Source organism: Lissotriton helveticus, chromosome 6, assembly GCF_964261635.1.
Source record: "Lissotriton helveticus chromosome 6, aLisHel1.1, whole genome shotgun sequence".
In the NCBI taxonomy this organism is placed as follows: Eukaryota; Metazoa; Chordata; class Amphibia; order Caudata; family Salamandridae; genus Lissotriton; species Lissotriton helveticus.
This window is the reverse complement of record NC_136067.1, coordinates 387,128,074-387,156,006: the sequence shown is the minus strand read 5'-3', so window position 1 is coordinate 387,156,006 and position 27,933 is coordinate 387,128,074. Positions and strand designations below refer to the sequence as shown.

Genomic DNA, 27,933 nt, shown 5'->3' with positions numbered 1-27,933 from the left:
TGTCTACTCTGTGCGAGACCTGGTCCATTTAGGCTGCGAGAGAGTCGATCTTGGCATCAATTTCTTTTAGGCAGCCTTTTACGTTGCGAAAGAGGGATCTTATGTCCTCTTCTTTATCCGGTTCCAGTTGTGTTTCAGGCACCACCGTCTGTGACATCAGCTCGCCATCCACTTGCCACGTGGTGCGCTTGTCGAAGGTTATTTTCGGTTGTTTATTATCTGTCTTGCCCATTGTACCTCTGCGCTGTGGTAACACCATCTGCGAAGGGCGGACTGGCAAAGTACGTGTGTGACGGGAGGTAGAAACCAAGCCGTCCATTCTAAGCATGTCTCAAGTGTTACGGTCTTGTACACAAGGTGGGGCACCGGTCGTTGAAGGCGGGGATGTATACCTCTGAGCAGTAGTGTCTTGGCGATAGGGTCAGCGGATTTGCGCCAGATAGTCCTCGATCACAGCGCCGTGAGGCCACCCAGGAGAGGAATTGACTGTCACGTTGTAGAATGCTCACGGCGAGGCTGAATGGGCTGCCGCTGCTTCAGGTTCTGTCTCCAGTGGCCAGCAGCTCAGTCGTTACTTTGGCACACTGTGTCTCCTTCCCTCCGGGGTACTTCTTGCAGCTATGGATCAGTCATCCACAGCCAGCAGCAGCGTTTAGCGCCGGGCTCGGCCGGTCCTCCTTTTCGCCCGGCCGCCCCAGCGAGATTGCAGTTTTTTGGGAAACAAGGGGGACCCAATTGGTAGCTGTGGACCATGGGTATCAGTTATTAAGAAAAACAAAGGTCCAAAGCTTAAAGGGATAATATAATTGTACTATATAGACCACAATAGGCTACTATATGTTTTCCTTGCCCAGCCGGACAGGGAATTTTATTATAGATCAATTCAAGTGTTTTTAAGATTTTAAATACATTTTTGCAACAAATGATTTTTGCAGTAAGGCACAGTCCTGCGCCGTACTGGAAGGTTGAAACTAGAGAGGAAAGAAAAAATGAAAGGAAACGTACTTCAGGCAATAGAGAAATGAGCAATCTGGGCACTGTAAGAGTAAAAAAATATCAGTGTTTTCCCAGAGTAGAGCATACAAACAATAATATACAATGGTCAACAGTATGTCTACTAAGAGAGGTCGACGTTTCGATCCCGCGCTCTAATTAAAAGGGATCATCTTCAGGACTTAGCACAATAATTGCCTGGTAAAACAATAAATGCGCCTCAGTGAGGACTCGTTGTAGCCTATAGGCGCGCGCGAACACAGTCTGTTCTGCGGGGGCTGGGAAACGCTCCCGATTGGACGGGTCGTGGACAGCTGCTGGGGACTCCAGAGCAAAAACGAGGTGTGGGTAGTTTGAGCGCCCGTGTATCCAGTCCTTCTGGTAATGCGGAAAAGGTAACTTCTTATTTTGAAACGGTCGATTTAGGTAAAGTCGATCCGCAGTTTGAGAATAAAAGGAGGATGGCCACGCTCTGTGTTCCTCAGGGATTGGGAAGCCTGGGGTTAGCGGTCGATACCGTTAAGACGATCCGCAAGTTAGGAGCAATGTCCAGATACGAGCAGGTCTGCCTGTCGGTTCCACGTTTAGTAAGGTCGTGTGGCGGTATATCTTGGTTCTCCGCCAAAATCTAGAAACGTGTAAGCATCATCATTGGGCTCCCTTTTTGTAGTTCGCTTACCTCCATCAGGAGGAATACCACTAGTTATTACAGTAGTGATTAGGGATACAGTGAAGGTGCTCAAGTGAAGTGAAAGTCTAAAAAAGCTTGTATGTCCTTGACAATTTTTTTTTAATAAGTCAGAAATCAAGTATTAATAAAAAAACAAAGTGGTGCGTGTGTGGACGAGTTACTAGTCCTACGCAATACTAGTGTTCGGTGAAAAGGTCGACATGTTTCACCCCTGCGTGTACGCCTGAATGGTCGATGGGGCTTTCTTCAGGACCTCAACACTGCGCGCTTCATCGGGGGGCCGGCGGCCACTTTGTACCTTCTGCTTCGTAAGGTGGCAGCGTCTTGTGCTGACTCTTCCTACGGCGCCCTGGAAAGCCCAGTGTCGAGCTTGAAGTAATAATTTACTCTCCAAACAGAATGGAACAAGTATAGTTCCTATTAGATACTTGTGTAATTCACAAGATACTTTCACAATTCCTTTGAGGTCCTAAAGAAAGCCCAATCGACCATTCAGGCGTACACGCAGGGCTGAAACATGTCGACCTTTTCACCGGACACTAGTATTGCGTAGGACTAGTAACTCGTCCACACACGCACCACTTTGTTTTTTATTAATACTTGATTCCTGACTTATTAAAAAAAAATTGTCAAGGACATACAAGCTTTTTAGACTTTCACCTCACTTGAGCACCTTCACTGTATCCCTAATCACTACTGCAATAACCAGTGGTATTCTTCCTGGTGGAGGTAAGCGAACTACAAAAAGGGAGCCTAATGATGACGCTTACACGTTTCTAGATTTTGGCGGAGAACCAAGATATACCGCCACACGACCTTACTAAATGTGATTGAGGGCTTCTCATTACAAAGTTGCTAGCCCTGGTTACTCAGGTCGAGTGATTCATTCCCCATTTGATTTTTTAATATTATGACAAGGAAGCTTAATGAATCGCGAATCCTTTCTTCTCCCCCCCCCATTGATTATGATCATCTTGTATCACCACCATCCTTCACATCTCAATCACTACACCATCATCTCAATTCTTTAGCAGCAGAATGTGATCTGTAACTATGGTTGTGACAAATGACAGGAATGATATCTTTAACACTGCAAGTAGCCACATTTTGTTGCGGAAGAGATGGAAGTCATTCTTGCTATTCTATATCAAAGGCTACTAGCTTTTTATAAATGTTAAGTATCATTAATAGGAGATTGTGTTCAGAGTACGTTGAAACACTTTGCCAGTTTTATATGTATGCTATGTCTTCTGTAGAGCAAATATACCAGATAGACAGAGTGTCGATTGTTTCACAAACCCATTTGGTAATCTAGGTGTTTCAATATGGGGGTGGTAGTGTGAGATGTACAAATTTTGAGAAGAACTCTAATAAGTGATTAACTCTTTGGATAAACACTTTGCAGGATGGAGCATCATAGAGAGTGTTTATGGGGTAAGGGAAACTAAGGTGCTGAACTCGGGATGGGTATGTGTTACTGGGATGAAATATTTAAAGCCAGTTGTATAGAGAGAGTTTAGTCCTGTTTAGGGCTCAATATAGATGAAAGAAGTTCATTAGGAAGGTGGGGCTAGTTCATTAGGAAGGTTGGGCTTTGCAGGCCTAAGGGGAGAAGGTTCATCTCAATTAGACCTAGTAGTTCAGTCTGGGTGACCAGCTTACACACATATTGAAGATTTAGTGAATGAGATTGAGGACTTAGCCTTGTTTACCACCCAAACCATTTTGCTTCACTCCTTTTATCAAATTCACTGTGAAGAGGTGGTGACAATGAATGGCACTGGTTCTCTTCTTGTTTACCATCCAAACTACCTTGATTTATTCCTTTTATCACATTCATTGTGAGGAGGTGGTGGCAATGACTGAAATAGTAAAAGAATACTGAAGAGGTTGGTAATAGGTTTGAAACAAAAGGATGAAAGAGTATGCAAAACCACAAAACCTACAATGGTTAACTTTTTCCTGGCATGATAGCAGGGATAAACCCTGCTGAGACAAAAGTTAGCACTCTACATGCACAAGACCTTTATAGAAAGAAAGAAAATGTCTAAAGAACACACTGCTATCTAGAGGTATCCTTGTGCTGTCAGAACTGGCTGGTTTGATAAGGATCTGAAAACTCCATAAAGCCAAGTCTTAAGAACCTTGGAAAAGGCAAGCTGCTTGAGTGTCATTCAAAGAGGGAGGGGGCGATTTACACAGCTTAGCCATAAAATGTGAGACGTTGCTCTTCCTTCCCACAAAATGTCATTTGTGAGAAGGAAGTTTACTATATTTGATCGTTAAATCATTTTTGTGCATATCACTCACTTTCAAGTGAAATAAAAGGCAGTGGTACTTTGCTGCCATTCCGGTTCACCTACAAAGCGGTGAAACAAGTTAAGGGTGACAGGCACATTTTTCTCAATGAATGTTAATTTGAGGGTTTGGTCTCATTAACTTTCAAAGCAGTGTCAAATTAGTGTTTGTGAACCTGCATGTAATTAGCTGACCTGGTGTAGTGAAAAAGAGGATGTTGTGAAGGGAGTTTTTAACATGGTGTTGATCTTGAGCTTGAAAGATTTCCAGTGAAAGTTATCACCCAGAGAGTTACACGGTAGCAAAAAATGTTGTCGTTTTGAGGCTGATGTAATTGATGTGTAGAGCGAACCATCCAGCGGACAGGAGAGTTACTTTCTTTCTACTCCCCTTCCCATGACACGTAGTTGAGGCTCGACTATTTGTTAGTATAGCCTTGACTGCTTTCTCTGGTACATCCTACAGAAATTAATTCCCTGGTCAGACAACAATTCAGTGTTAAGCAGCTGAGAATGGTGGCTGCTGGGTGAGGGAGGTGCATAATTACTGGATCTGTTATAACCTTCCTCAGGGATAAAATTCAAGCAAAGGATTTCGCAGAAACATCCAGACCTTTTTCCTGGGTAATGACACTAAGGATGTCGCTGACCTTACATTGTGAGATGGTTTTATGGCTACGACTAGGGAGAACTCATTGCAATTGGCATGACCAGTAAGAGAGCCTGGGCTCTGGAAAAAGAGAGATTACAAATTAGCAATAGGAATCCAGATGCAATAATGGCCAAAGAGGGCGTGAATTACACAGACAGCAGAATTTAAGGACAACGGTCCACCCAAAACACCTGTCCTAAAGATGACATGGAACACCAAATGAGAGTAACAAACCTGTTAGCTTGTGGTTTACAGGTGCTGTGAAACAACAGAAAGACTGTCAAGATAAAAGACGGCGAAGGGTAAAGTGCACGATAAAACCATATTTAAGGTGAACGTCAGATAATTCACTGGAAGCTGTACAGTTCAAATTTCATGGGAAGTAGAGATTGAGTGAGAAACAACCTGAATGATGAAGATACGTTGAAAGACCCATATCCTTGGAATAAATTCAGAAAGCTATTAAAGAGCATGTCTATATGTGATGCTGAAGACCCTGGGGGTGGACGGCACATGGCATTTGTCTGGATGGGGAGAGCAGATTTACACTAAGGTTTTCTGAAACGTACACTGGCATACTGGAACTTGGGATAAAGCAACTCTTCAATAAGATCTTGGAGGGACTACTGTCCAAGAGTGCTAGAGTCAATGACATGAATGGACCAATGCCACTGTACCTCAATTAGGCTTATCTCCTTTTTAAATGTTAATGGGAAAGCCATAGTCAATCAGCTGTACAACTAGACAAACTCCTATCCTCATTCACTGTGAAAAAGTAGGCTTTTTTCAGGGCCTCCTTCTGGGGGTACATATCATTCAGGAAATGATTTATCTAGTGAAATGCACCTTGGCAGGGACGTAGCAACAAAATTGTTAGAAAATATTTGTGGCACAAGATCACCAGCCCAAATCAACACCTTCCAAACACACAAAGAAAACAAGATAACCAAGCTGGGTTAGAAAACGTTACAGGACTTTCTGAGGTAAAAGCGTGGATGGATCCATATTATCATATGGAGGAAACGCAAGCATGTTCTTAAATCACAGATGAATAATGTTACTTGTGGTTACCACTCACCATCAGTGAATCACCCTATGTGTACTCAAGGTGGGAAGTCCTTTGTGCACCGGCTATGTTCCTCTAAATCTTTCACACAACCAACCTACAGCCATAAACCATGCTGGAATCACTGAGGAGATGTATCATAATTCAATGTAATCATTTGCTTTCTGGCCTACTTTGGCCAAGATTACCCCATGAAGCTCTTATTCAGTATTACAACTACAACATTTCTATACTAGGATTGAATACAGTCAAGCTCTCTTCGTCATGTTTTTAAAATGTAAAGTCTTAACACCCGATTTAAATTTGAATATTACCGTCTCTATATATTAAACATGACAGCGCAACACTACTTAACGCAATACAGGCTTCTGCATTCTTCTATATGTTCTGAAATGCATAAGTAACAACTTACTTTTGAATTTGAAATTGAGTACGTGTGAGTCAGTTGAGAGTCTGGCGCAGTAACTGGGAGAGTCGAAAATGACATTCCATATCTTAAAGGTACATAGACCAGAACACATATCCACCTATGTAATCTAGGCCAGATAGAATTCACACATCAGTTTTGATCCTATTAAAAACTCTGGTCTCTTATGAGGTAGACAAGGGCATAATGTTTAACAATCGCACTTGCTGCGCAGCTGCCATCAGCTGATCTAATGCCGTAAAACTTTAGCAAGATGGCAAATATAGGGGTCGCAACATTCTTTCTAGTAAATGTTTAATGTGCACCAGGCGTAAGAATGTCTCCAACTGGCAGTATGGTATAGAGAGCTAAAACGGATTCCTATACATTAGGCCCTTTGAGACAGCCCTGGTGATCCCAGGGCATTTTGGCACATGCAGTGGATGGTTAGGGTTCTGAGTAAACTTGAAGGTCTCCAATCCAATGCTGTCATGCAATAAAAAAAAGTTCAGGATGAGAACGAGAAGTACCTTACAGTCATATGGCAAACCGAACCAAGTTCCCAAGTCACCACAGAATGCAGGTTGATAGTTAACCTACAAGGATACAATTGTTTACATTTATTGGTAATTGCCTCGGTGTCATGATGCTCAGAATCTGCTTCAGTGCCCTAATAAGCCATTCCGCCAATGAATATCCATTAAAACAAGGGAGTGAATGAAAACAGACTTTCATTTGACTATCCCACAATCAACAGTCAGTTCCTGATGCATGGGCTAAGAGTAAACGTCCGATATTTGATGAATCTTTACAAGCGTGTTGTAGTCTGTACATTGCGAGACACAGGCTTCACAGGATCAACATCCACTGTGTTACTCTTGACCGCCAAGCAAGGAACAATGCTTAATCGTTTTTATGAGCGCCGCATGTGTCCTCTAAAGCTGTTCTTGTCGAGTCATCCACCTGTCAGGACACTTCGCATGTATCTTCTGGGATCCCTGTTGAACATACGTAAACTCAATAGCAGATGCATTAAGCAGCTTTGGTCCTGGCCCAAAGAAAATTATCCCAATGCTTAACGCAACGACACCCCCTACTTTTCATGATGGAAAAGAACCTCCTTATTTTGTAATTACATAACAGTGGTGCCAAGGGTCACCTTTAACCCAATTCAAACCATAAAGTCATCGTCAGGGTACCACGTTTACCTAACCTGACAGCAAACTATCCTTAAACGCTAATACTGCTATGCACATGAGTAAACGTTAATGATACTCCCTGCTATTAACCACATCGGTGCTCGATGAGTTCCGCCCCTGTGCTGGAATATGCAAAAACCCATTATTCATGACGAGCTGGGCTCGTCATGAGCGTGCTGGGAGGCTACTGCATGACGAGCCCAGCTCGTCATGAGCGTCGAAGGGGTTAAACAGCAATCGTCGTCTTCAGACTGCGGTATGCACAGCGTGTGATGGGTCACTCGATCTTCTGCTATAAACTGATATGCCTTGAATCATCTTTCTCTTGTTTTTTTAACTTTAGCATCAATTTTCTATAAAAACATTAAATTAATTAAAAAATATTGTAAGGCTGAATCTGTTGTAGGATTAAAAAAAACTCTTTTTAATGCGTTGTAAAATTGCAAGATACAATTCCTAAATGTTTGCTCTTACCCGTCTGTTGAGGGCTGTTTTGCTGCCAAGTTTATTAGCATCCGCGAGGCTATGCTGTGAAACCCGCCTGTCAACATCTTCATGAGCACCTAGGGAAAAACACACAGGTTTGCCAAATAAACACCCACTCTCAATCGCAAAAGGTGAAAAGAAAAAAAAAACATTCAAATGCCTTGCTTTCTTTCGCTCAACGTTCAGACAACTAATCAAAATAGTCCTCTATCACAACACAAGTCACAATTAAATTCAGTGCTTAATGTGTGCCGGTGGTTTCCGGCACTCACTTTTGGGAACCGCCACTTATTTTCCCTATCAGATATTGACCAAGAGAAAGAGATACAAAAACAAATGGGGGGGGAGAAAAAAGTCAAAAAGGGATAACAGTGGATCCTTCAGGAGTGAGATAAAGGGCCAGGGAGTGTCTGGCAGTGGAATAAAGGGGCATGAGGTGGATTCAACGCTACATGCCAGGCTCGGTTGTCTCGTGTAATTTTGTTTGGATCTGGATGCATGCTTATGACCTTGTGGTAATGACGCCAGGAACCAGTACATGGCTGTGCAGTGCTCGCCATTGGTCCTTGACAGACTTCAAGCAGTAGTCAACTGAACTGCAGGACCGGACTGGGGAACCAAAAGCAGCTCTGGCAAAAATGCTCAACCCAGCCTTTCTCCCTTCGTCTCCTCCCAGTCTTTCTCTTTCCATCTATCCATTCACTTTCTCTCGTCTCTCTCTCTCTACCTCGCTGATCCCATTCTCTCTACCTCTACCCCTCCCCCCTTCAATCCACTGTCTCTTGAAGCCTCCCTGTTAACCCCGGGGAGCTGGAGAAAGTGATAGTGGTACCTGGATTGGCACGGAGCTTTAAAACTGGGCTCCGAGCGCTACGGACCACTAGGGAAATGCCCGGGGAAATAAAAGGCCCGTCCAGCCCTGCTGACGGACTCTAGTTGTTTATGTTGGTTGTTTGTGTCCAATGCAGGTTATGGACTGCTCCTCTGTCGCTCCTGGGTGGGTGCAATAGAGATGCACACACTAAGCCAGAACAACAATGAAAGAAACTGCATGCGCTGTCACACACTCTCGCCTCATCCTGCCATTAAACATCTGGGAGAAAAGACCCACGATAACATCATTTTGTTCATTCACACATGACATTAAAACATGCTTTCCATGATATATGATACATAGAAATTCAACACTATGCCAACCAAGTTCTCCCTCACGCAGTAGCGACACAGAAACGAACATGCATCACAATAGGTACCTGTCGTGTCTGAGTAAGGCACGTCCCCATTCGATGTTGCAGAGGTGAGCATGTTTTTGGCACTGCTGAGCCCACGGCTGTTTAAGAAGACAGGCAAATGAACGATGTTGCGCATATAATCGTGCCCATTGATGTTGGAATCTCGTAGTACACTATTTAAGTTCTGGTTGATGGCCTTTATAATTATGTGTGGATCACTCGCAAAAATTGCAATGAAAGGACCTTTTGAAAACAAGACTCGAACCTGTTAAAAGAGGCAAAAAATATTGTAAACAAGAGCAAGAAAAGATTAAGGCTAAACAATCGTTACACCGATACCGGGCTATGGACATCAGAAAAGGACTGCCAGGACGAGTTGAACCACTACCATTTGATTTTTTGATCTAAATTAAGTGTTGGCTGCAGGCCCGGTGCTAGCGGGCGGGCCGGGTGGGCCAGGCCCACGCAAACATGAGCCTGGCCCACGCAAACATGAGCCTGGCCCACGCAAACATGAGCCTGGCCCACGCAAACATGAGCCTGGCCCACCCAAACAGGTTTGAAGGCAGGCGCGCACCGGCATTGACCTCAAAGGGTGTCTGTGTGTGCGCGCCCGGGCTGAGACAGCTTGGGGGGGGGCAAAGACACAGTTTGTGAGATTATCGCAGCCGCACCCGAGTACTTCACAGGTCTTTAAAAGACCATTTACATATAAACGAGGCTTTGTTTATTTTTTCACCCCTTCATCTCCACATGGTGAAAGGCGACAAATCCTTTCTATGACAATGGTAACCTTTGCCTACTGTTCTGCTGCGTGGATATTTTTATATGCAGTGCAAGAGAAAAGAGGTTTGTTTATTCCTATTCACCTTTCCGGACTCCTGCAGCTGCTTATCACATCAGGCTGTCTGTGACACAAAGTTTGACTAATGGAGTAGTAGGTAAGAAAATGTGTAACTATTTGTTTTTCTTTTAAAAATCTGCACAGGCCCAGCACCACACCTACTTCATGTGCGCTTCATTTAAACCGATTTTATCATTATCATGGACGATGCAGGACAATAAGACAATACAAAATGCCCAGATAATGCTGGTGATTAATGATCCTGCTGGAGAGCAATCATTTGTCTGTTAGTAGTTTTTAAATGCAGATGAACTGTGTTTTATGTGGAAGCTCAGTGGATTACTGCCTCTGTCACATAGATCCTTGTGTTACTTGTAGTTCAGAAGGTACAATCCTAACAGGCCAGAGACCAATGAACTGTCACCTAAGAGATGCATACAAACATGAATGGTATAGTTAGAACTTTGCTTTTTTTGTTTTGTGATATAGTTAGAACTTCCTCAGTCTTTCATTATTCTAATGTTGCTAAAATGAGTATGTTTGGGCAGATATACATTTTTATCAGTAAAGCTGACCCCGTGGAATACTTTTTAAATTCTAAAGTTGTGTTTCCCCAGACCAAACCCTTTTAAAATATACTGCTCACCAGTATGGATGATGTGATTCCTACACATTGTAATCCTCATTGGCTTATGTGACATTCCCTGTAGACTGATTTACATACTTGTATGATTCATTGTCTCTGTATAATGTGTGCGTGGTGTAAAGTACTAACACACACTACACTGATATGAGTAGCGCTATACAACAAATGAAATGCATATGAGAGAGGGGCTACGTAGAGATGAGGGCACTGGAGGATGGTGGCAGTGACGGAATCAGAGGAGGAGGTCCATGGGGGGGCGACGGAGAGATAAGGGGCACTGGTGGAGGGTGGTAGTGAGAGAATCCGAGGAAGAGGACATGGGGTGGAGGGGGGAGCTAGGGAGGGGTGAGGGGCACTGGTGGCGGGTGGTAGTGAGGGAGTCTGAGGAGGAGGTCATTAGGGGGAGGGGCTACAGAGTGATGAGGGGTACTGGTGGAGGGTGGTAGTGAAGGAATCCGAGGAGGAGGTCATGGGGTGGAGGGGGAGCTAGGGAGAGAAGAGGGACACTGCTGGAGGGTGGTAGTGAGGAGTCTGAGGAGGAGATCATGAGGGGGAGGGGCTACAGAGAGATGAGGTGCACTGGTGGAGGGTGGCAGGGAGGGAATCAGAGGAGGAGGTCATGGGGTGGAGGGGGAGCTAGGGAGAGAAGAGGGACACTGCTGGAGGGTGGTAGTGAGGAGTCTGAGGAGGAGATCATGAGGGGGAGGGGCTACAGAGAGATGAGGTGCACTGTTGGAGGGTGGCAGTGAGGGAATCTGAGGAAGAGGTCATGGGGTGGAGGGGGAGCTAGGGAGAGAAGAGGGACCCTGCTGGAGGGTGGTAGTGAGGAGTCTGAGGAAGAGATCATGAGGGGGAGGGGCTACAGAGAGATGAGGTGCACTGGTGGAGGGTGGCAGGGAGGGAATCAGAGAAAGAGGTCATGAGGGGGAGGGGCTATGGGGAGATGAGGGGCACTTGTGGCGTTTGGCAGTGAGGGAATCCGAGGAGGAGGTAGTGGGAGGGGCTATGGAGCGATGAGGGTTACTGTTGGAGGGTGACAGTGAGGGAATCTGAGGAATAGGTGATGGGGTGGAGGGGGGAGTTAGGGAGAGATGAGGGGCAATGTTGGAGGGTGGTAGTGAGGAGTCTGAGGAGGAGATCATGAGGGGGAGGGGCTACAGAGAGATGAGGGGTACTAGTGGAGGGTGGCAGTGAGGGAATCCGAGGAGGAGGTCATAAGGGGGAGGGGTTATGGTGAGATGAGGGGCACTTGTGGCATGTGGCGTGGCAGTGAGGGAATCTGAGGAGGAGGTCAATAGAGGGGCCAAAGATGTATGAGGGGCACTGTTAGAAGGTGGTAGTAAAGGTATTTACGGAGAAAGAGGTTATTGGTGCGGCGCCAAAAAAGACTTTCACATCAGCGCTGAAGCCGGCCCTGTCATGGCCTTTCTGTTTTTGTTTATTTAATTAGCAGTCGGGTCATGAGGGCTAATGTGGAACATACTTTAAAGTGCGTGCTAATTAGATTTGCTGCTATATTCAATGTTTTAAGTTTGAATCTGATTTTACTAATGTTTTTACAGGGTAAAATAAAAGTGGAGCCCGATGGTGCCTGATATGGGGTTGGGGCCCAAGGTCAGTTGTGAGATAAGATGTATTGAGAGGAGTTGGTATAGTCAAGCCTGTAAGGGAGTGCGTTGCAGAGTCCAGGGTCAGGTGCAGGTAGGTATGAAGAGGGATTCTCCCTGAAGGCTCCCACAGAGGAAGCTTGTGAAGTGTCACTTGCCTGATACTCCCACCTCAGAAACCACCTCTTCCCATTAAAGAAACATTACATGGAAAAAACACTTTTGAGAGTGATAATATTTAGAAAGAGATTTGGAAAAGAGTGTGTTTTACTGGGCCTTGTAAGACTAAGAAGAGATAAAGGAAGGCCCTGGAGCAGGTCTGCCTAGACATATATCCGACAAATTGAGCCCGCAGTGGCCCACTCAAATGCACCCTTGGCCCACCCAAATAAAAATTCCTGGAGCCGGGCCTGGTTGGCAGACACTGGCAAACCTGCAGCGATACTCCAGTAATATATTCTTCATGTTGGGGCTTTGTCTAAAAGGCCACGGATGTGAAGTATATGGTACACAACTGGCACCAATGGGATACCTAGAGATAGGAGAGCCACTAAGGGCTCGAGCCTTGCTCGAGTCAATGGCTGGCTCTGGCTTCTAAACCCTCGAGCCCAAATCGAGCCAAGCTTTATGGTGGCTTCTTCCTGCCTCCCATGCTCCACCATCATGTGCCACAAATTAAAATCAAAGCAAACATCTTTTGTGTTAAAATGGAGAGAAAGAGGTAGGCATCTAGTAGGTGAATTGCATAATGTGAAACCAGAAAGTGGGCAAATGCTGGCTTCCCTGCTTGGTCAAATAGTGTAATCATAGACAAATATTTTATTTTATAGAACCTTCTTTTTCTTTGTTAACACATATGAGAGCATCTTCCAAAAGGTGAGTTCGGGGTGTTTTCTGTACAGAAAAATCTGAAACGCTTCTGAATAGCCTTTTTTATTCAAGAGACTATCACATTTTCACATGATGTTTGGTGCATGATTTAGATGGCAACTATTTTAAGGGCAGATGCACTGGCTCTTAAGAGGACAGACAGACGCTCTCCCTGTTAAGTGTTTGCTCGCCCATCTCTTAGGACACCTGGTAACATATTCCTGACACAGAGCAGCATCAGGCTGACTATACAATCAGCAGTGCCGCCTCTGGTTTGTTGAAAATGTAATTCTTTTTATTTATTTATATGCATACAGCGTTTGGGTATAGTGGTGGACCCCTAGCAAAGTATACACATAAAATACATGCCTTTTTAGGGCGTGATACTTTCTACCATCCCATTAGAACAGCACTGACTGATTTTACCTCATCTAAACAATGCATCATAATTCAGAGCGAGTTCAAACTCACTGAAAACGAAATTCTTTCTCAGAACAAAACAACACCCCAGCCGTCCAATCTTTTACAGCTATTATTAAACTTTTTTTAGCACTTTCAATAGTAGTGATCTACTCTATGGGTAGGCAGATGACCATTTTATTACTCTCACAAACACTTTGGCATCCCCGTATATGTGCCAAATGTTAATAAAACATTGGCAGCCCCTGATCCCTCTTGTACATCCCACCCCTCATTCTTATTGATATAAACTGCTGCCTTTTCGTAATGCACTTTATTCGGACCTGAGGAAGGGGTCATGTGAGCAAACGAAAGACTACATAGCCATCTGTAACATCGATGCACACTCCTTCTTTGCGTTGTTACAACGTCTGGAGTCTACACTAGTGTTAACAGGTGACAACCAGATGCGTCATTAAAGGGCAGAGATAAAATGTAGGTTTACGAATGGCAGCGCCATAACAAACCTCTCTTGGCAATACTGGTTTATTCACACAAAACAATGTACCAGCCATGAAAAATAAGGCTTGTTAATGTAACAAGTGGATGCCAAAACACGATGTTCCGGCTCCGTAATGAAATACATCTTTTCTCTTTACATGTATCATGCGCACTAATTCAGAGCAGCAGATTGGATAAGTGGGAAGCAAGACTCAGCTTTTCGGAGTATGTTAAATATATGTCAGCAGCAGGAAAGCAGGGAAGCGAGGCCTCAAGAGCCATGCTTTTCTAGCTAGCCATGTTGTCGTAACAACTGACAAGTATACATGCAGGATACTTTCATTCTTAACAAGAGGGAAAATGTAAAATAATACATTTATCACAGTCATACTGGAATACCTATAAGCTATGCAAGGGGTAGATTTACTCCAGAAACGTTCATGATGGCTACTCGGCCAACAGGTTTCCCCCCGACACACATTAGGTGGCCCCCTTCCGATGGCCGCCCCCTTCCGTCCCTAGGTGGGGTGAGGCGCACTGGGCATTATGGTGTCTGACCGCTCGTCACTAGGCCACTCTGCGCCCCCCCCCCTTGCCCGCACACCACTTAACTCACTTATTCACCTGTCCACAGCGCACGCTCGTAACCTCCCCTTCCTTGCCCCCACCACGTTGAAGTCCCCCCCCCTACCCTTTCACCTCCTCTGTCACTTGATGGAGGCTTTGCATATCCTTTCCTTCGAAGCACATCCTATATTAGCAGATGACTTAACATTATTAAAGCAGATGCGCCGCATATGAAGAGCATGCGCAACTCAACAATACATTACTTATTGCTCTCGAATTGAGTCGATGTACCAAAATGTTCGAGACACAGATTATTAGTATTTTTCTTCTCTAACTCTGCTTATTGTTTCCCTGTGCCTACTGTCAAGTAACACAATCCTACTGCACTATATTGTTACCTTTGTCTAAATTGTGACATGGCTGTCGAATACCATTTACCTTGTCTTCTGTCACGCTGTATAAAATCAGAGATGCAAAGCACAAAATTCCCAATCAAAATTGTTTGAAAAAAAACAATAGAACGCTAATTACTGATGCAGGTTGCAAACAGGAACATTCACTGGCAAATAAATGAAGTCTAGCTTTTTGTTAGGGGAACTGTTTTGGTCATAGCGGGGCGAATTTACATCCCATAATAAAGAAATATCCTGGGCTACAACAATATAGAAGCTGGGACAAAAGTTAAGCTGTACCATAGGAAAACAAACTTATAAAAGGATTGGTAAGATGAAATCTGTTGATAACTATTCAAAATAAAATCCATGCTCAGCAAAATACTGCATAATATATACTTTAAAGGGCCAGTAGTTTTGTTGCATCTATAAGAAATTCAACGCCAAGGAAACCCACGGTGTCAGCGCGCTTTACAAGTTCCCCTTACAATACAATACAATACAACGTGTGTGCTTGTCTTTACTGTGTGAACAAAAAAGCATTAATTCCAAAAACATGTTATCGCCAGAAGAGCATTGTGAAACAAATGAACGAACAAAGGCGGTTGGTGAATAGCTCTGTGTCTACATGACAACCTATGATATTTAAAGAAGAAGCACTTCTTAGCCAAAAAGACAAATCAGCAATTAAAATGTTGTGGCACAAAGTAAATACTTCTGAAAACAAACAATAAGTCTTAATTAGAAGCTACTTGTCACACTTGCAGGCTAACAAAATGACAATTTAATGGCACATCACAAAAACCAAATGGGAAGAAACGTATGACAATATACATATCCACAAAACATCATGACTTTAACTACTTTTTATTATCCTTGATTTAGAGAACTGAAAATGTGAGGTTTCCCAGAAGGTCAGTAGCGAAGCCTAAACACATGCACTTAAAATGAGTCTCAAAATCGATAAACAAAAGCAGATCACACAAAATTAATTTATTTCATTTAATTAATTTAATATATAAATAGGACAAACATCTCCTCCGTACATTAAAAAGATATTGCAAGTCACTGAGGAGTTCCATGACCACTTAGAGGAACGAGGACAAAGGCAGAGTCATAGACGGTCATGGAATCAGTGAAAGCGTGCGATCCAAACAGGTCTCTTTGGCCCAGAAAATGAACATTTGGATGTTCAACAAAGTCAAAGAGATTGTTGCGACCTTCTGACGACAACGTTACTCTCCAACACTGGGTCACAGGCTCAGACGCTTACTACTGCAATCTACATAAGGTGTACAGTAATGCAGATCAAAAGGGCAGTGCAACCATATAGCACTCTAATGATGAAAAGCGATAATACTGGCTCTATCTGTCCATTTCAGCTGAACCACAGATCCTCATGGCTCCACAGTAAGCTTTCTTTAGTCTGAGTTAGGCTAGGCTGTCTTCAAACTGGTCAGTCCAGGCCTCTATCAGCCAAGAAATGGACTACAGTTTGAATCTTCTCTTAAGGTCCTAGGCTTACACCCAGCCTTGCAGAAAACCACTGCAAGGTTTCCTAGTTCTGGTACGCTGTCACTCCCAACACATGCTCTAAAATCCAAACTACTGAAATATACAGGCTCTGGAGGTCCAATAATTGTGGGGAACGTTGAACACCCTAGTCCCAATCCATGGGTGTCCAACCTTAAAATATCCATCCCTCATTAGATCAGAACAGGGAGCCTTTTTCAGGCATTTTTTTGGCTACCTAAATTGAGTCAACCTCTTGCCTGGAAGATTACATACTTGATCTGCTCAGACAGCCAAGGCAGTTTTCACCAGTTCATAGCACCAAGCAGATATCTGGACTGAATGTGGAGTGCAACTCACAAACCAGAGCTTGGTAAGTGAATTTCGAAGCTAGATGATGCCTTTGTTTGAGAATCCAATGGATTGGAAGATTGATGCAGCATTGTGCAAGACCTATGGAAGCACAAGCATGAGCGGCAATTCATGTAGGCATGGCAGTCCATTGGTAATAATTTCCAAACATTGTCCATGACTCTCCATACGTAGGCAATGAGGCTGATGAGTCGACTGTGCAGATTTACTTAGCAAACTATTGGTCAGGTCTCACTTTCAGGCTGATGTTGCCTTCAAAGGCATGAATGAGGCACCCTTTCATTAAGATTGTCAAATATGACCTAGCATCAGGTATGAAGCAGGAATGTGGAGATGGAAGGTGTGTAGACGACTAACAATACTGAACTCTCTTTCCAAGGCAATATGTTTTGTTTATGCAAATGACCTACTGCATCAGACACTCAGCATGTGTTCAAACATTATAATTTACTACCTCCAATGATTTTTCCTAATCTGGTCATAGGGAATACTCCTCAGCCCAAAGTCCGACACAGCCAGGGACCTCTCTCAAGTCAAGGGTTTGGCTACGTTCACCAAGTAAGAGTTTTCCATAGAAATAACTAAATTGTTTCAAGTGTTTTAGAACAAGTTGGCTGCCAGTATTCGAGTGAGTGCTCTTGCCCTAGCGGCACAAAACACTTAAAGCAGGATGTCTTTTTTGTTAAATGCATGCCAGTTAAGCTGTTTCCGTCTCATTTTTTAAACTCTGGATTGCTTAATCTGAGTCAGTCTTAAGCAAAGATGTATTGTAAGAAAGAATGTTGCCCATTTGGATTCTAGCATCTGATAAGGGCCAGTAGTCTTGCCCAAGAGTGTAGTACTATACAATCTACCATCTGACAGGCTGTTAAGCCAGGTGCAATCACTAATACCCATATAAGTCGACTGTCTAAATCACAATTAAACAGCATTCTTCAATCCTTCCATGCTCTAGTAAACGTACTCAGGGGCCTAAAGTACACAAAAGGATCATTAGGGGAGAAAGACTCTATTGAAACAGAGATGTCCTTCACATACCCTTACAAACTACAAAGCACCCCCAGGTGCTCGTGCTTCACAAATTTAGCAATTGGCAGACAGTGAGCCAGGGGATAGAACAGAAGGATCGGGATCCCTGTATTTTCCCATATAGACAGGCTTAATAGCTGACAGTGTCAGAAACACAGAGTTCTCATGGTGCAGTAAACAAGAAACCCCTTTGTGGCCAATAGTGGCTCTAATGTTTCTTAGTGTTTCTTACACCAAAAACATTCTTATGGTGGTGGCAGCTCTAAAAGAGGTTTAGCTTTGAGCAGTTGCATTATTAAAAAAGAGCATAAAAGAGAAATGCTGATCGAGTTGTGATACCAAAGCGTAAGCGGTGTCTTGCCTTGAGCTCCTTCAAAACCTTGGACATCTTCACTCGTAAGGAATCTGTCATGGAATCCAAAAAGTAAAACACCGTAATCGTCAAAGTGACCTTGGGGGAATAAAGTCAGAGATCGTCACCCACAGGGTTGTCATAATCCTGTTTGCACTCATCTTAACCCAGAGACATCCTGATCCACAGTTTTAGTAAACAAAACATCTGTACTTAAAAGACTAGTTAGAAATATTTAGCCTAGCAATACTCCTGCAACGGTTTGCCTCTGAAGCAAGGAGTGGCAGTTTTCCCCTTGGTAGAATGTGGAGTGATTCGAGGTTGTTTTTGTTTTGCACCATTTTCTTTACACAAGTCACCAACCAATGAGAAAAAGTCTGCCTGCCCTTGACTTTTCCATGGACTCTGTACTGTAGAAGAAACCAAATCGGCTAATAGAAGGAATGGGAAAGTTGGCACTGGTGAACTGATTGCTCTTTGGAGTAGCCACAACATTTACAGGATTGCTTATGGAAGCCTCAGGCCAGAGACACCAAACTCAAGAATGAGCCATAGCAACCCTGCTGTAAACCTCTTGAGGACCTAGTGGGCTTTGTCACCAAAGGGAAAAAACCCATCAAAGTGTATGCCCATTAAGCCTCCTTGAAAATCCATTGAAAAGCTCTGTGAAAAAGCCATGCATGCCTTTAAAGTACTACAGAAGACTCCATGTCCCCGGCCATTGAATCTACGGTATCCAGAGATGCTCAATGGGTCTAATTTGCAGCCTTTTGTCTGTCTCCGACTACCTCTGCAAAGTTATTTTTCAAATTGTCATGGAGGCTCGGCACAACCATCTGCACCATTTCCCATAGCGCACGGCTGTACCTCGTGAGTGAAAGCAAAAGACACACAATTGATGGACGGAATGCAGAACAAATGAAAACATTCACCCCAGTCAAGAGATATGGGTTAAATCCATCATTCTTTTGCTAACCATACCACCCCAGTTTAGACCTGGCCATATGAAAATCAGTCTTGACCCTGTGCCTCATGGGAACAGTCCAGCCTGAACTGCCAAGCCAGTTCCTCCCTGGACCGGAAACAAGCATCTTAGGAACTGTTTCTGGGTTTCACCCCTCTTCAGCCAGGATAGCTTGATTCCAGTGGCACAGTGAGCCCAGGACCCACGTCTGGGCATACCTGGCGCACTTAGGGCGTGAAAGCAAAAGACACACAATTGATGGACGGAATGCAGAACAAATAAAAATATATACCCCAGTCAAGGGATCTGGATTAAATCCATCATTCTTTAGCTCGCCATGCCACCCCAGTTTAGACATGGCCATATGCAAATCAGTCTTGACCCTGTGCCTCATGGGAGCAGTCCAGCCTGAACTGCCAAGCCAGGTCATCCCTGGACCGGAAACAATCACTGTAGGACCGGTTTCGGGGTTTCACCCGTCTTCAGCCAGGACAGCCTATTTCCAGTGGCACAGTGAGCCCAGGACCCACGTCTGGGCTTACCTGGCGCACTTAGGGCGTGAAAGCAAAAGACACACAATTGATGGACAGAATCCACAACAAATCAAAACATTCACCCCAATCAAGAGATCGGGGTTAAATCCATCATTCTTTTGCTCACCATGCCACCCCAGTATAAAGACCTGGCCATATGCAAATCAGACTTGACCCTGTGCCTTGTGGGAACAGTCCAGCCCGAACTGCCAAGCCAGGTCCTCCCTGGACCCGAAACAAGCATCCTAGGGCCGGTTTCGTGGTTTCACCCCTCTTCAGCCAGGATAGCTTGATTCCAGTGGCACAGTGATCCCAAGACCCACATCTGGGCATACTTGGTGCACTTAGGGCGTGAAAGCAAAAGGCACACAACTGATGGACAGAATGCAGAACAAATCAAAACATTCACCCCAGTCAAGAGATCTGGGTTACATCCATCATTCTTTTGCTCACTGTGCCACCCCAGTTTAGACCTGGCCATATGCAAATCAGTCTTGACCCTGTGCCTCATAGGAACAGTCCAGCCCGAACTGCCAAGCCAGGTCATCCCTGGACCAGAAACAAGCATCATAGGACCGGTTTGGGGCTTTCACCCCTCTTCAGCCAGTATAGCTTGATCCAGCACACAGTTGGCATTCTCTGTCCTAAGCATCAGATTTCCTGAAGAGAAGACTTTCTTCGCAATTGCCTCCAGCCTCTTGAATTCCCTATTGAGACATTTAGTGGGAAAAGGGCCAGGTTCTGTTTACAACACAAGGAAGCCTATTTCAACAAGCTTCCAAGTGAAAGATGAGTGGGCAAGAACTTGGGAGTACCAGGTTGGAGGTCTCCTGCACCGAGCGATCAGTTTGTTTCCCAACAGTGCTGACGTGGGCTTGGCCCAGCCCAACTTGATGGGCTTTCTAAGCATCTTGTTAAAAGAAATCAAAGGTTTCTGGAATGCAGAGTATGATTGGAGGGATTCCATTAAAAGATTCAACGTAGTTTCCTCCACTGAAAGAGGCAATTCCAGGTTGGTGGGACAAGAGCTGTATTAACGATTCTGAGAGATGGCTCCTTTGCAGATAGGAGAGGTGGTAGAGGTGAAGGTGGCCGAGGAATATTTGATGGTAAAGGAGCAGATTGTGCAGAATGTAGGATGGGTGCAGCAGGTTCAACTGCTGGTTGAGGTGGGTGACCGACAGGGTACTGTGGTAGCAACAGTAGAAACGTGCCCATCATTTGCTGTAATGTAGACAGAAATGCCAAACGTACCTCCACAACTTCAGGCACTCTATTGTATTGAGGAGGTACATATGAGAGAGGATTGTTAGGTATAAAATCCTGATGATATTCATATTCTTGGTAAGGCTCTTTCTCATCCATTACTTCCTCAAAATCAGAGACTTAGTGTACGTCCAGTTGCGTTGGACTGTACTCAGTGTCTGATTCAAGGTTGCAAATATTCTCTTCCAGCTCAGAGTCCAGAATTTGAGATGGTAAAGTTGCTATAACCTTTTATAGTGAAAAAGTAAGTGCAGTAAAAACTGTTGCTGACGTGTTGTTGTCCACGGTGTTGTCATGGACAACAGTGTTGACGCAGTAGGTGCGGCCATCAACATCGTCATCGAAACCGTTGGTGTTGAAGGGATCGTAGACTGCCCTTGAGTCCTCGTTGACGACGATATTTTCATCTTGTTCATCATCAATGGAGAGACTTCTCTTTGCTTCTTAGATGAAATTTGCTCATCACTGGAATTGGTTGCGACAGTCCAGAAGGACGAAATTGAAAAAATAATAAAAAAGGGACGCAAGGATGGCGCGCCTGGTCCAGGTGGAATTCCTCAAGCTCTGTTCAAGGAAGATGCAACTTTCTGGGCTGCGAAACTAAGCCCCCTTTTTAACACATGTCTGCAAAACAACACCATACCGCCCTCCTGGCGTGGATCCATCCATGCACCAATCTTCAAAGGCGGGGACAAAAAATCCCCAGGGAATTACCGTCTCATCGCACTCATTGACAACGAAGCAAAGTATTTTGCGGGAGTGCTGCTCAACTCACTTAGGGCATGGGCTGATGAAAACTCTATAATTCCTCCGAATCAAACAGGTTTCACAATAAACACCGGTACCTCAGTCAACCTCATGACCCTATCATGCTTAATTGACCAAGCGAAATTCTGCTCTTGTTCACTTTATATGGGGTTTATTGACTACCAAGCGGCTTTTGACAATGTCAACAGAAGTAAACTCTGGCAGAAGCTGTCCAGACTCAACATTCCTGAGGCCCTTCTAAGAGCCATACAACTCCTACACCAGGACACATGGGTTAGAATTAAGATCGGGGACGGCTCAAGACTGTCTCGCCCGATTCCGACGGAAAAAGGCCTCAAACAGGGTTGTGTCTTGGCCCCGACACTTTTTAATCTATTCTTAGCTGACCTCCCTGAAGCCCTTAATAAGGTCAACTCCCACGCTCCCAAACTATCTGGCTTGCCGCTGACAAATCTACTATATGCAGATGATGTGGTACTGTTAAGTAAAACAAAGATCGGAATGCAAAGACTTCTGGATGCTACTTCCGACTACTCAAACGACAATGAGCTTCGAATCAACAACAGGAAGACGAAAATTTTAGCGGTGCACTCAAGGAAAGTTAAGAAACTGTCATGGGCTTTGAACAATGAAAGCATTGTCGAATCAAACTGCCAAAGGTACCTTGGAGTCACTTTCAACAACAACGGAAAATACAAATCCCACCTAGAAGAGCAAAAAAGGAAGGGTACGGCACTTGCTTATGCAATCGGACTAATTCAAAAGAAACTACAAGGCCCTACTCTTGCACCCACTCTACAAGTGGCTCAGGCAAAAATCATTCCTACCTTAACTTATGGCAGCGAAGCTTTAAAAGGATTGGACAGTGACCACCTGGATAAAATAATTACTAAGATCTACAGGTCTGTGTTCAACTTACCAAACCATACATCACCGGCACAAATTAGGTTGGAACTTGGCATCTGCAAACAACGATTGGCCAGAGCCATGTCTTTCCTCGTGTGCTGTCACAAATTGAGGTTATCAAAGGAGGGAAATTTAGGATACCATTTGTGGGCCAGCATTGATAACAACTCATGGCGAGCAGGACATGAATACTGGTCAAAAGGCTTAAAAACCCTGTGCCTAAATGACCTCTGGAACTTGCACGCAAGTCAGATGGAATTTAAAAGGCTAGCGAAAATCAGCACTAAACAATTATCAATAGTGGAAGACAAAGCCAGCCTTGCAAAAAGAAGCCATGGGTGGATGACCCTTCAATCTTATGTCTCGCTAATTCCACAGCCGTACCGTACTATATTGTTTAGTGCTCGGATGAAACTAAGTTTTTTAAAACTGAGACTGGGAGCTATTAACCTGTTGACTCATTGGCCAAAATGGAAAAGAGAACATGGAAAAGTTCAATGCCGACTTTGTGGGATGCAAAATGAAGACATCATACACATCATATGCCTATGCCCTCTACTATTGACAGAGAGACGGGCCCTACTCAAGCATCACTTGAATAGAAACATGATTAGAAGCTGTAGAGCAGCAGTTTTGGCCTGTTTCGACCCTAGGAACACTAAATTAAATTGTGCCCTAGTAAGATTCATGGAGCGCGCTGCAAAAAAACTTACCGAGCTGCCCAGAGTTTGCGACACCCCATTGGAATAATGCTGCCAAATTTTACTTGCTGTTGCTGGCTTTTAAGAATATGACTTTTTAAATGGAAGTTTCACTTGTTATCATCTATACATACTACTGACTTTTAATGAACTCAACATTCTAAATGCAATCTTGAACCTCTTAAATGTTTTGTACTTGCAATGGTTTATTTTTAAATCACGCAATAAAGTTTATTATTATTATTATCATCACTGGAATGTGATTTATGCACAAATTTTTTCCACAGAGACTCTTCTCTCCAAGAATGTTATCTTGAGTGATCGGAGTGAACCAGATTTATTCTGTCAAGAGGTGGCTGCAAGCACTTTAACAAATAAATCCAATTCCAAAAACGGAACATATCTCCTTTTTTGTGCTGCCCTTGTGGAAGTGTTAGGAGAGGCCCTTTTCACCGAATCTTCCCCTGAGAAGGGGGCAACACCCTTAGGAGGGAATTTGTCTTTCTCCATTAAATACAGTGCTAACCTCCTTTCTCTGTCTTTTACATTTTTGCAGGAAATGTCTAACATATCTCTAAGTGAGAACCCCTGTGAGTGGGGTAAAGGCAGTAAATACACTTGGAAAGAGGATCAACAGTGTAAATCTTCAATATACAAGTGGAACAGGCTTTGAAGAGAGATCTCTTCTCTCTATCAGTGGTGGCAGTTAGTGACAGATGACAGAATAAAGGAAAAAGGTCTACCTGGCCCGGGTAGAAGTAATTCTCCATAAAAACCACTCAAAGCACTGTGGTAGCTGAACACAGGGCTTGTTCAGTCCCAAGGTAGAACAAGTAAGTAATAGTTTTAAAGGCAGAGAAAGGTCAAAGTACAGCTCTGCCTGAAGACTCTATCACACATGATGTAGAATTCTAAGTAATGCTGGCCTCTAGGGGGGAGTACGAGAGCTGGCACTTCCACCTCATTGGCCAAAGGTTCTGGCTGCTTCAAATAAGGTGGATGTGATACTTAAACACCGTTGTTCATGTCTAAAGCCATTTTAACATAGGATTACCAGATTTTCCCAGCCTGATGACGGGGAATGATGCAAGAATTTAAATATATGAAAGACACAATTTTGAAGAACTAACTATATGTGGCATCTGAATACGGTTGGAGTCTGAGACGTTTTCTAACCTCTGCCAGTATTTGTCTGAGTAAAGTTCTGGGTTGAGTACTATTTTTGTGCCTGGCCTCCTCCATTTAGTCTTTGCACTTGAGCACATCACAATGACCTTAGAATGAGGCCTAGATTCAGAAGGTGAATCTGGCTCAGAAGTTGGCATCAATGGAGGAGATGGTAGAATCGAAGCGATAGTGGCTTAGCCTTGCGCACCAGTGTGGTCCCAGCAGGGGGGTTGGATGTGCCCTGAGGTGTCTGTCTGGGATTGACGACTAGCCATAGGGAAAGTACCCGCAGATGGAATGCCAAATGAAGGTACCAGCGGATCTATGGGGCTCAAAGGAACCAGAGATGGAACAGATGCACTGCATAAGAGCAAAGAACTGAGCCAGGTCAGAGCCAGGTACTCCTCATATGCCAAAAGGAGGCCCAGCATTGGTGCAGAAACATGCATTAGACCAGTGGCCAATGTCAGATCTTCAGCCGGAGTGATGTTCACCAACTCTGGCTGAGAGGAAGATTCAACTGGTTATGGGGAGGGTCGAGGAGACCTTACTATGGAATGAGAACAACATCAAGGTGTAGAGTCATTCCGTCTGCACATCTGTTGTGCTTCCTCTTCTTGTCTTTAAACAATCTGGAACACAACAGAAAGAGCACCTTCAATCAAGACCTAGAGGGCATCATAAACAACTTTACCTCTCACTGCTTCATGGTTTCTGAATATATGAGGTTGCACTGCTTGCACAACTTGGAGCCATGCTTAGTCCCCAAGCAGATTTTATGAGACATATGTCCTTAACAGGAGCAGCAGGGCTTAAACTCTGTTTTTTTCGAGACCTGACATTCTCAGAGTACTGCAAAAAAAATGGATTTTATGTGAAAAATTTCACTGTGGGCAGGTCAGGAACCACATGGAAAAAAGTGATTGACATCAGGGAGCACAATAGGGTATCAGTGACGTCATGTCCGGGCAGTCCCCAATGCAGAGATCGAGTTAATGCCACCTACCAATGCAGTACAGCTATTGCAAATGCTGTATCAAGTCTGGCGCCTGGGGATATTCAAAAGGTGAAACATTTCCAGGTAGAAGTGTCCATCAGAAAACTTCAACAAACCACTCAAGAACTCCATGTACCAGAGTCCCTAGGGGCGATCCGGAGGAGGGGCTAGCGGTGTGCGGTCCATTGCGGTTGTGTCAGAAAAAGTTATGTGCATTTATCTGTTCTTGAAACATAATGACTACGAGCTCCTCACGATCTGTTCAATACTGCTTCTTCTCCACCTCGGGCGATATCCAAAAACCCGGGACATGTATCGGGTCTAGAGATCATCAGTTCAACAAGTACCTACTTGCACCCACTGGGGTGTACCATTCAAGAACTCCATGTACCAGAGTCCCTAGGGGCGATCCGGAGGAGGGGCTAGCGGTGTGCGGTCCATTGCGGTTGTGTCTACAAATTGGCTCCCTTGAGCTTTGAGCCGACGGGCTCCTGGACGACGCACCTGCGTGCCGGTTCGGGCATCGAGGCCTTTGACGGTTGCTTGGCGGCCTTCTCTTCCACCCCTAACTATTTTCTCTACTGATGAGGGAAGTTATCCCGAAACCCGAGCCATGTCTCGGGCGATATCCAAAAACCCGGGACATGTATCGGGTCTAGAGATCATCAGTTCAACAAGTACCTACTTGCACCCACTGGGGTGAACCACTCAAGAACTCCATGTACCAGAGTCCCTAGGGGCGATCCGGAGGAGGGGATAGCGGTGAGCGGTCCATTGCGGTTGTGTCTACAAATTGGCTCCCTTGAGCTTTGAGCCGACGGGCTCCTGGACGACGCACCTGCGTGCCGGTTCGGGCATCGAGGCCTTTGACGGTTGCTTGGCAGCCTTCTCTTCCACCCCTAACTATTTTCTCTACTGATGAGGGAAGTTATCCCGAAACCCGAGCCATGTCTCGGTCGATATCCAAAAACCCGGGACATGTATCGGGTCTAGAGATCATCAGTTCAACAAGTACCTACTTGCACCCACTGGGGTGAACCACTCAAGAACTCCATGCACCAGAGTCCCTAGGGGCGATCCGGAGGAGTGGCTAGCGATGTGTGGTCCATTGCGGTTGTGTCTACAAATTGGCTCCCTTGAGCTTTGAGCCGACGGGCTCCTGGACGACGCACCTGCGTGCCGGTTCGGGCATCGAGGCCTTTGACGGTTGCTTGGCGGCCTTCTCTTCCACCCCTAACTATTTTCTCTACTGATGAGGGAAGTTATCCCGAAACCCGAGCCATGTCTCGGTCGATATCCAAAAACCCGGGACATGTATCGGGTCTAGAGATCATCAGTTCAACAAGTACCTACTTGCACCCACTGGGGTGAACCACTCAAGAACTCCATGCACCAGAGTCCCTAGGGGCGATCCGGAGGAGGGGCTAGCGGTGTGCGGTCCATTGCGGTTGTGTCTACAAATTGGCTCCCTTGAGCTTTGAGCCGACGGGCTCCTGGACGACGCACCTGCGTGCCGGTTCGGGCATCGAGGCCTTTGACGGTTGCTTGGCGGCCTTCTCTTCCACCCCTAACTATTTTCTCTACTGATGAGGGAAGTTATCCCGAAACCCGAGCCATGTCTCGGTCGATATCCAAAAACCCGGGACATGTATCGGGTCTATAGATCATCAGTTCAACAAGTACCTACTTGCACCCACTGGGGCGAACCACTCAAGAACTCCATGTACCAGAGTCCCTAGGGGCGATCCGGAGGAGTGGCTAGCGATGTGTGGTCCATTGCGGTTGTGTCTACAAATTGGCTCCCTTGAGCTTTGAGCCATCGGGCTCCTGGACGACGCACCTGCGTGCCGGTTCGGGCATCGAGGCCTTTGACGGTTGCTTGGCGGCCTTCTCTTCCACCCCTAACTATTTTCTCTACTGATGAGGGAAGTTATCCCGAAACCCGAGCCATGTCTCGGGCGATATCCAAAAACCCGGGACATGTATCGGGTCTAGAGATCATCAGTTCAACAAGTACCTACTTGCACCCACTGGGGTGAACCACTCAAGAACTCCATGTACCAGAGTCCCTGGGGGCGATCCGGAGGAGGGGATAGCGGGGTGCAGTCCATTGCGGTTGTGTCTACAAATTGGCTCCCTTGAGCTTTGAGCCGACGGGCTCCTGGACGACGCACCTGTGTGCCGGTTCGGGCATCGAGGCCTTTGACGGTTGCTTGGCGGCCTTCTCTTCCACCCCTAACTATTTTCTCTACTGATGAGGGAAATTATCCCGAAATCCGAGCCATGTCTCGGGCGATATCCAAAAACCCGGGACATGTATCGGGTCTAGAGATCATCAGTTCAACAAGTACCTACTTGCACCCACTGGGGTGAACCACTCAAGAACTCCATGTACCAGCGTCCCTAGGGGCGATCCGGAGGAGGGGCTAGCGGGGTGCGGTCCATTGCGGTTGTGTCAGAAAAAGTTATGTGCATTTATCTGTTCTTGAAACATAATGACTACGAGCTCCTCACGATC

General features: G+C 45.0%; 1 protein-coding gene across 3 annotated transcripts in view; it reads right to left on the bottom strand.

The window, feature by feature from the left end:
* Window positions 1-27,933, bottom strand: part of KIDINS220 (kinase D interacting substrate 220) — a 1,022,767-nt gene that overhangs the window by 478,850 nt on the left and 515,984 nt on the right. For all 3 annotated transcript variants that reach the window (XM_078647833.1, XM_078647835.1, XM_078647834.1), the window contains exons 19-20: window positions 9,044-9,287; window positions 7,779-7,867 (exon numbers count right to left, since the gene is read on the bottom strand). In XM_078647833.1, the coding sequence (XP_078503959.1) occupies window positions 7,779-7,867; window positions 9,044-9,287 (333 nt within the window). The remainder of the gene's footprint in view (window positions 1-7,778; window positions 7,868-9,043; window positions 9,288-27,933) is intronic.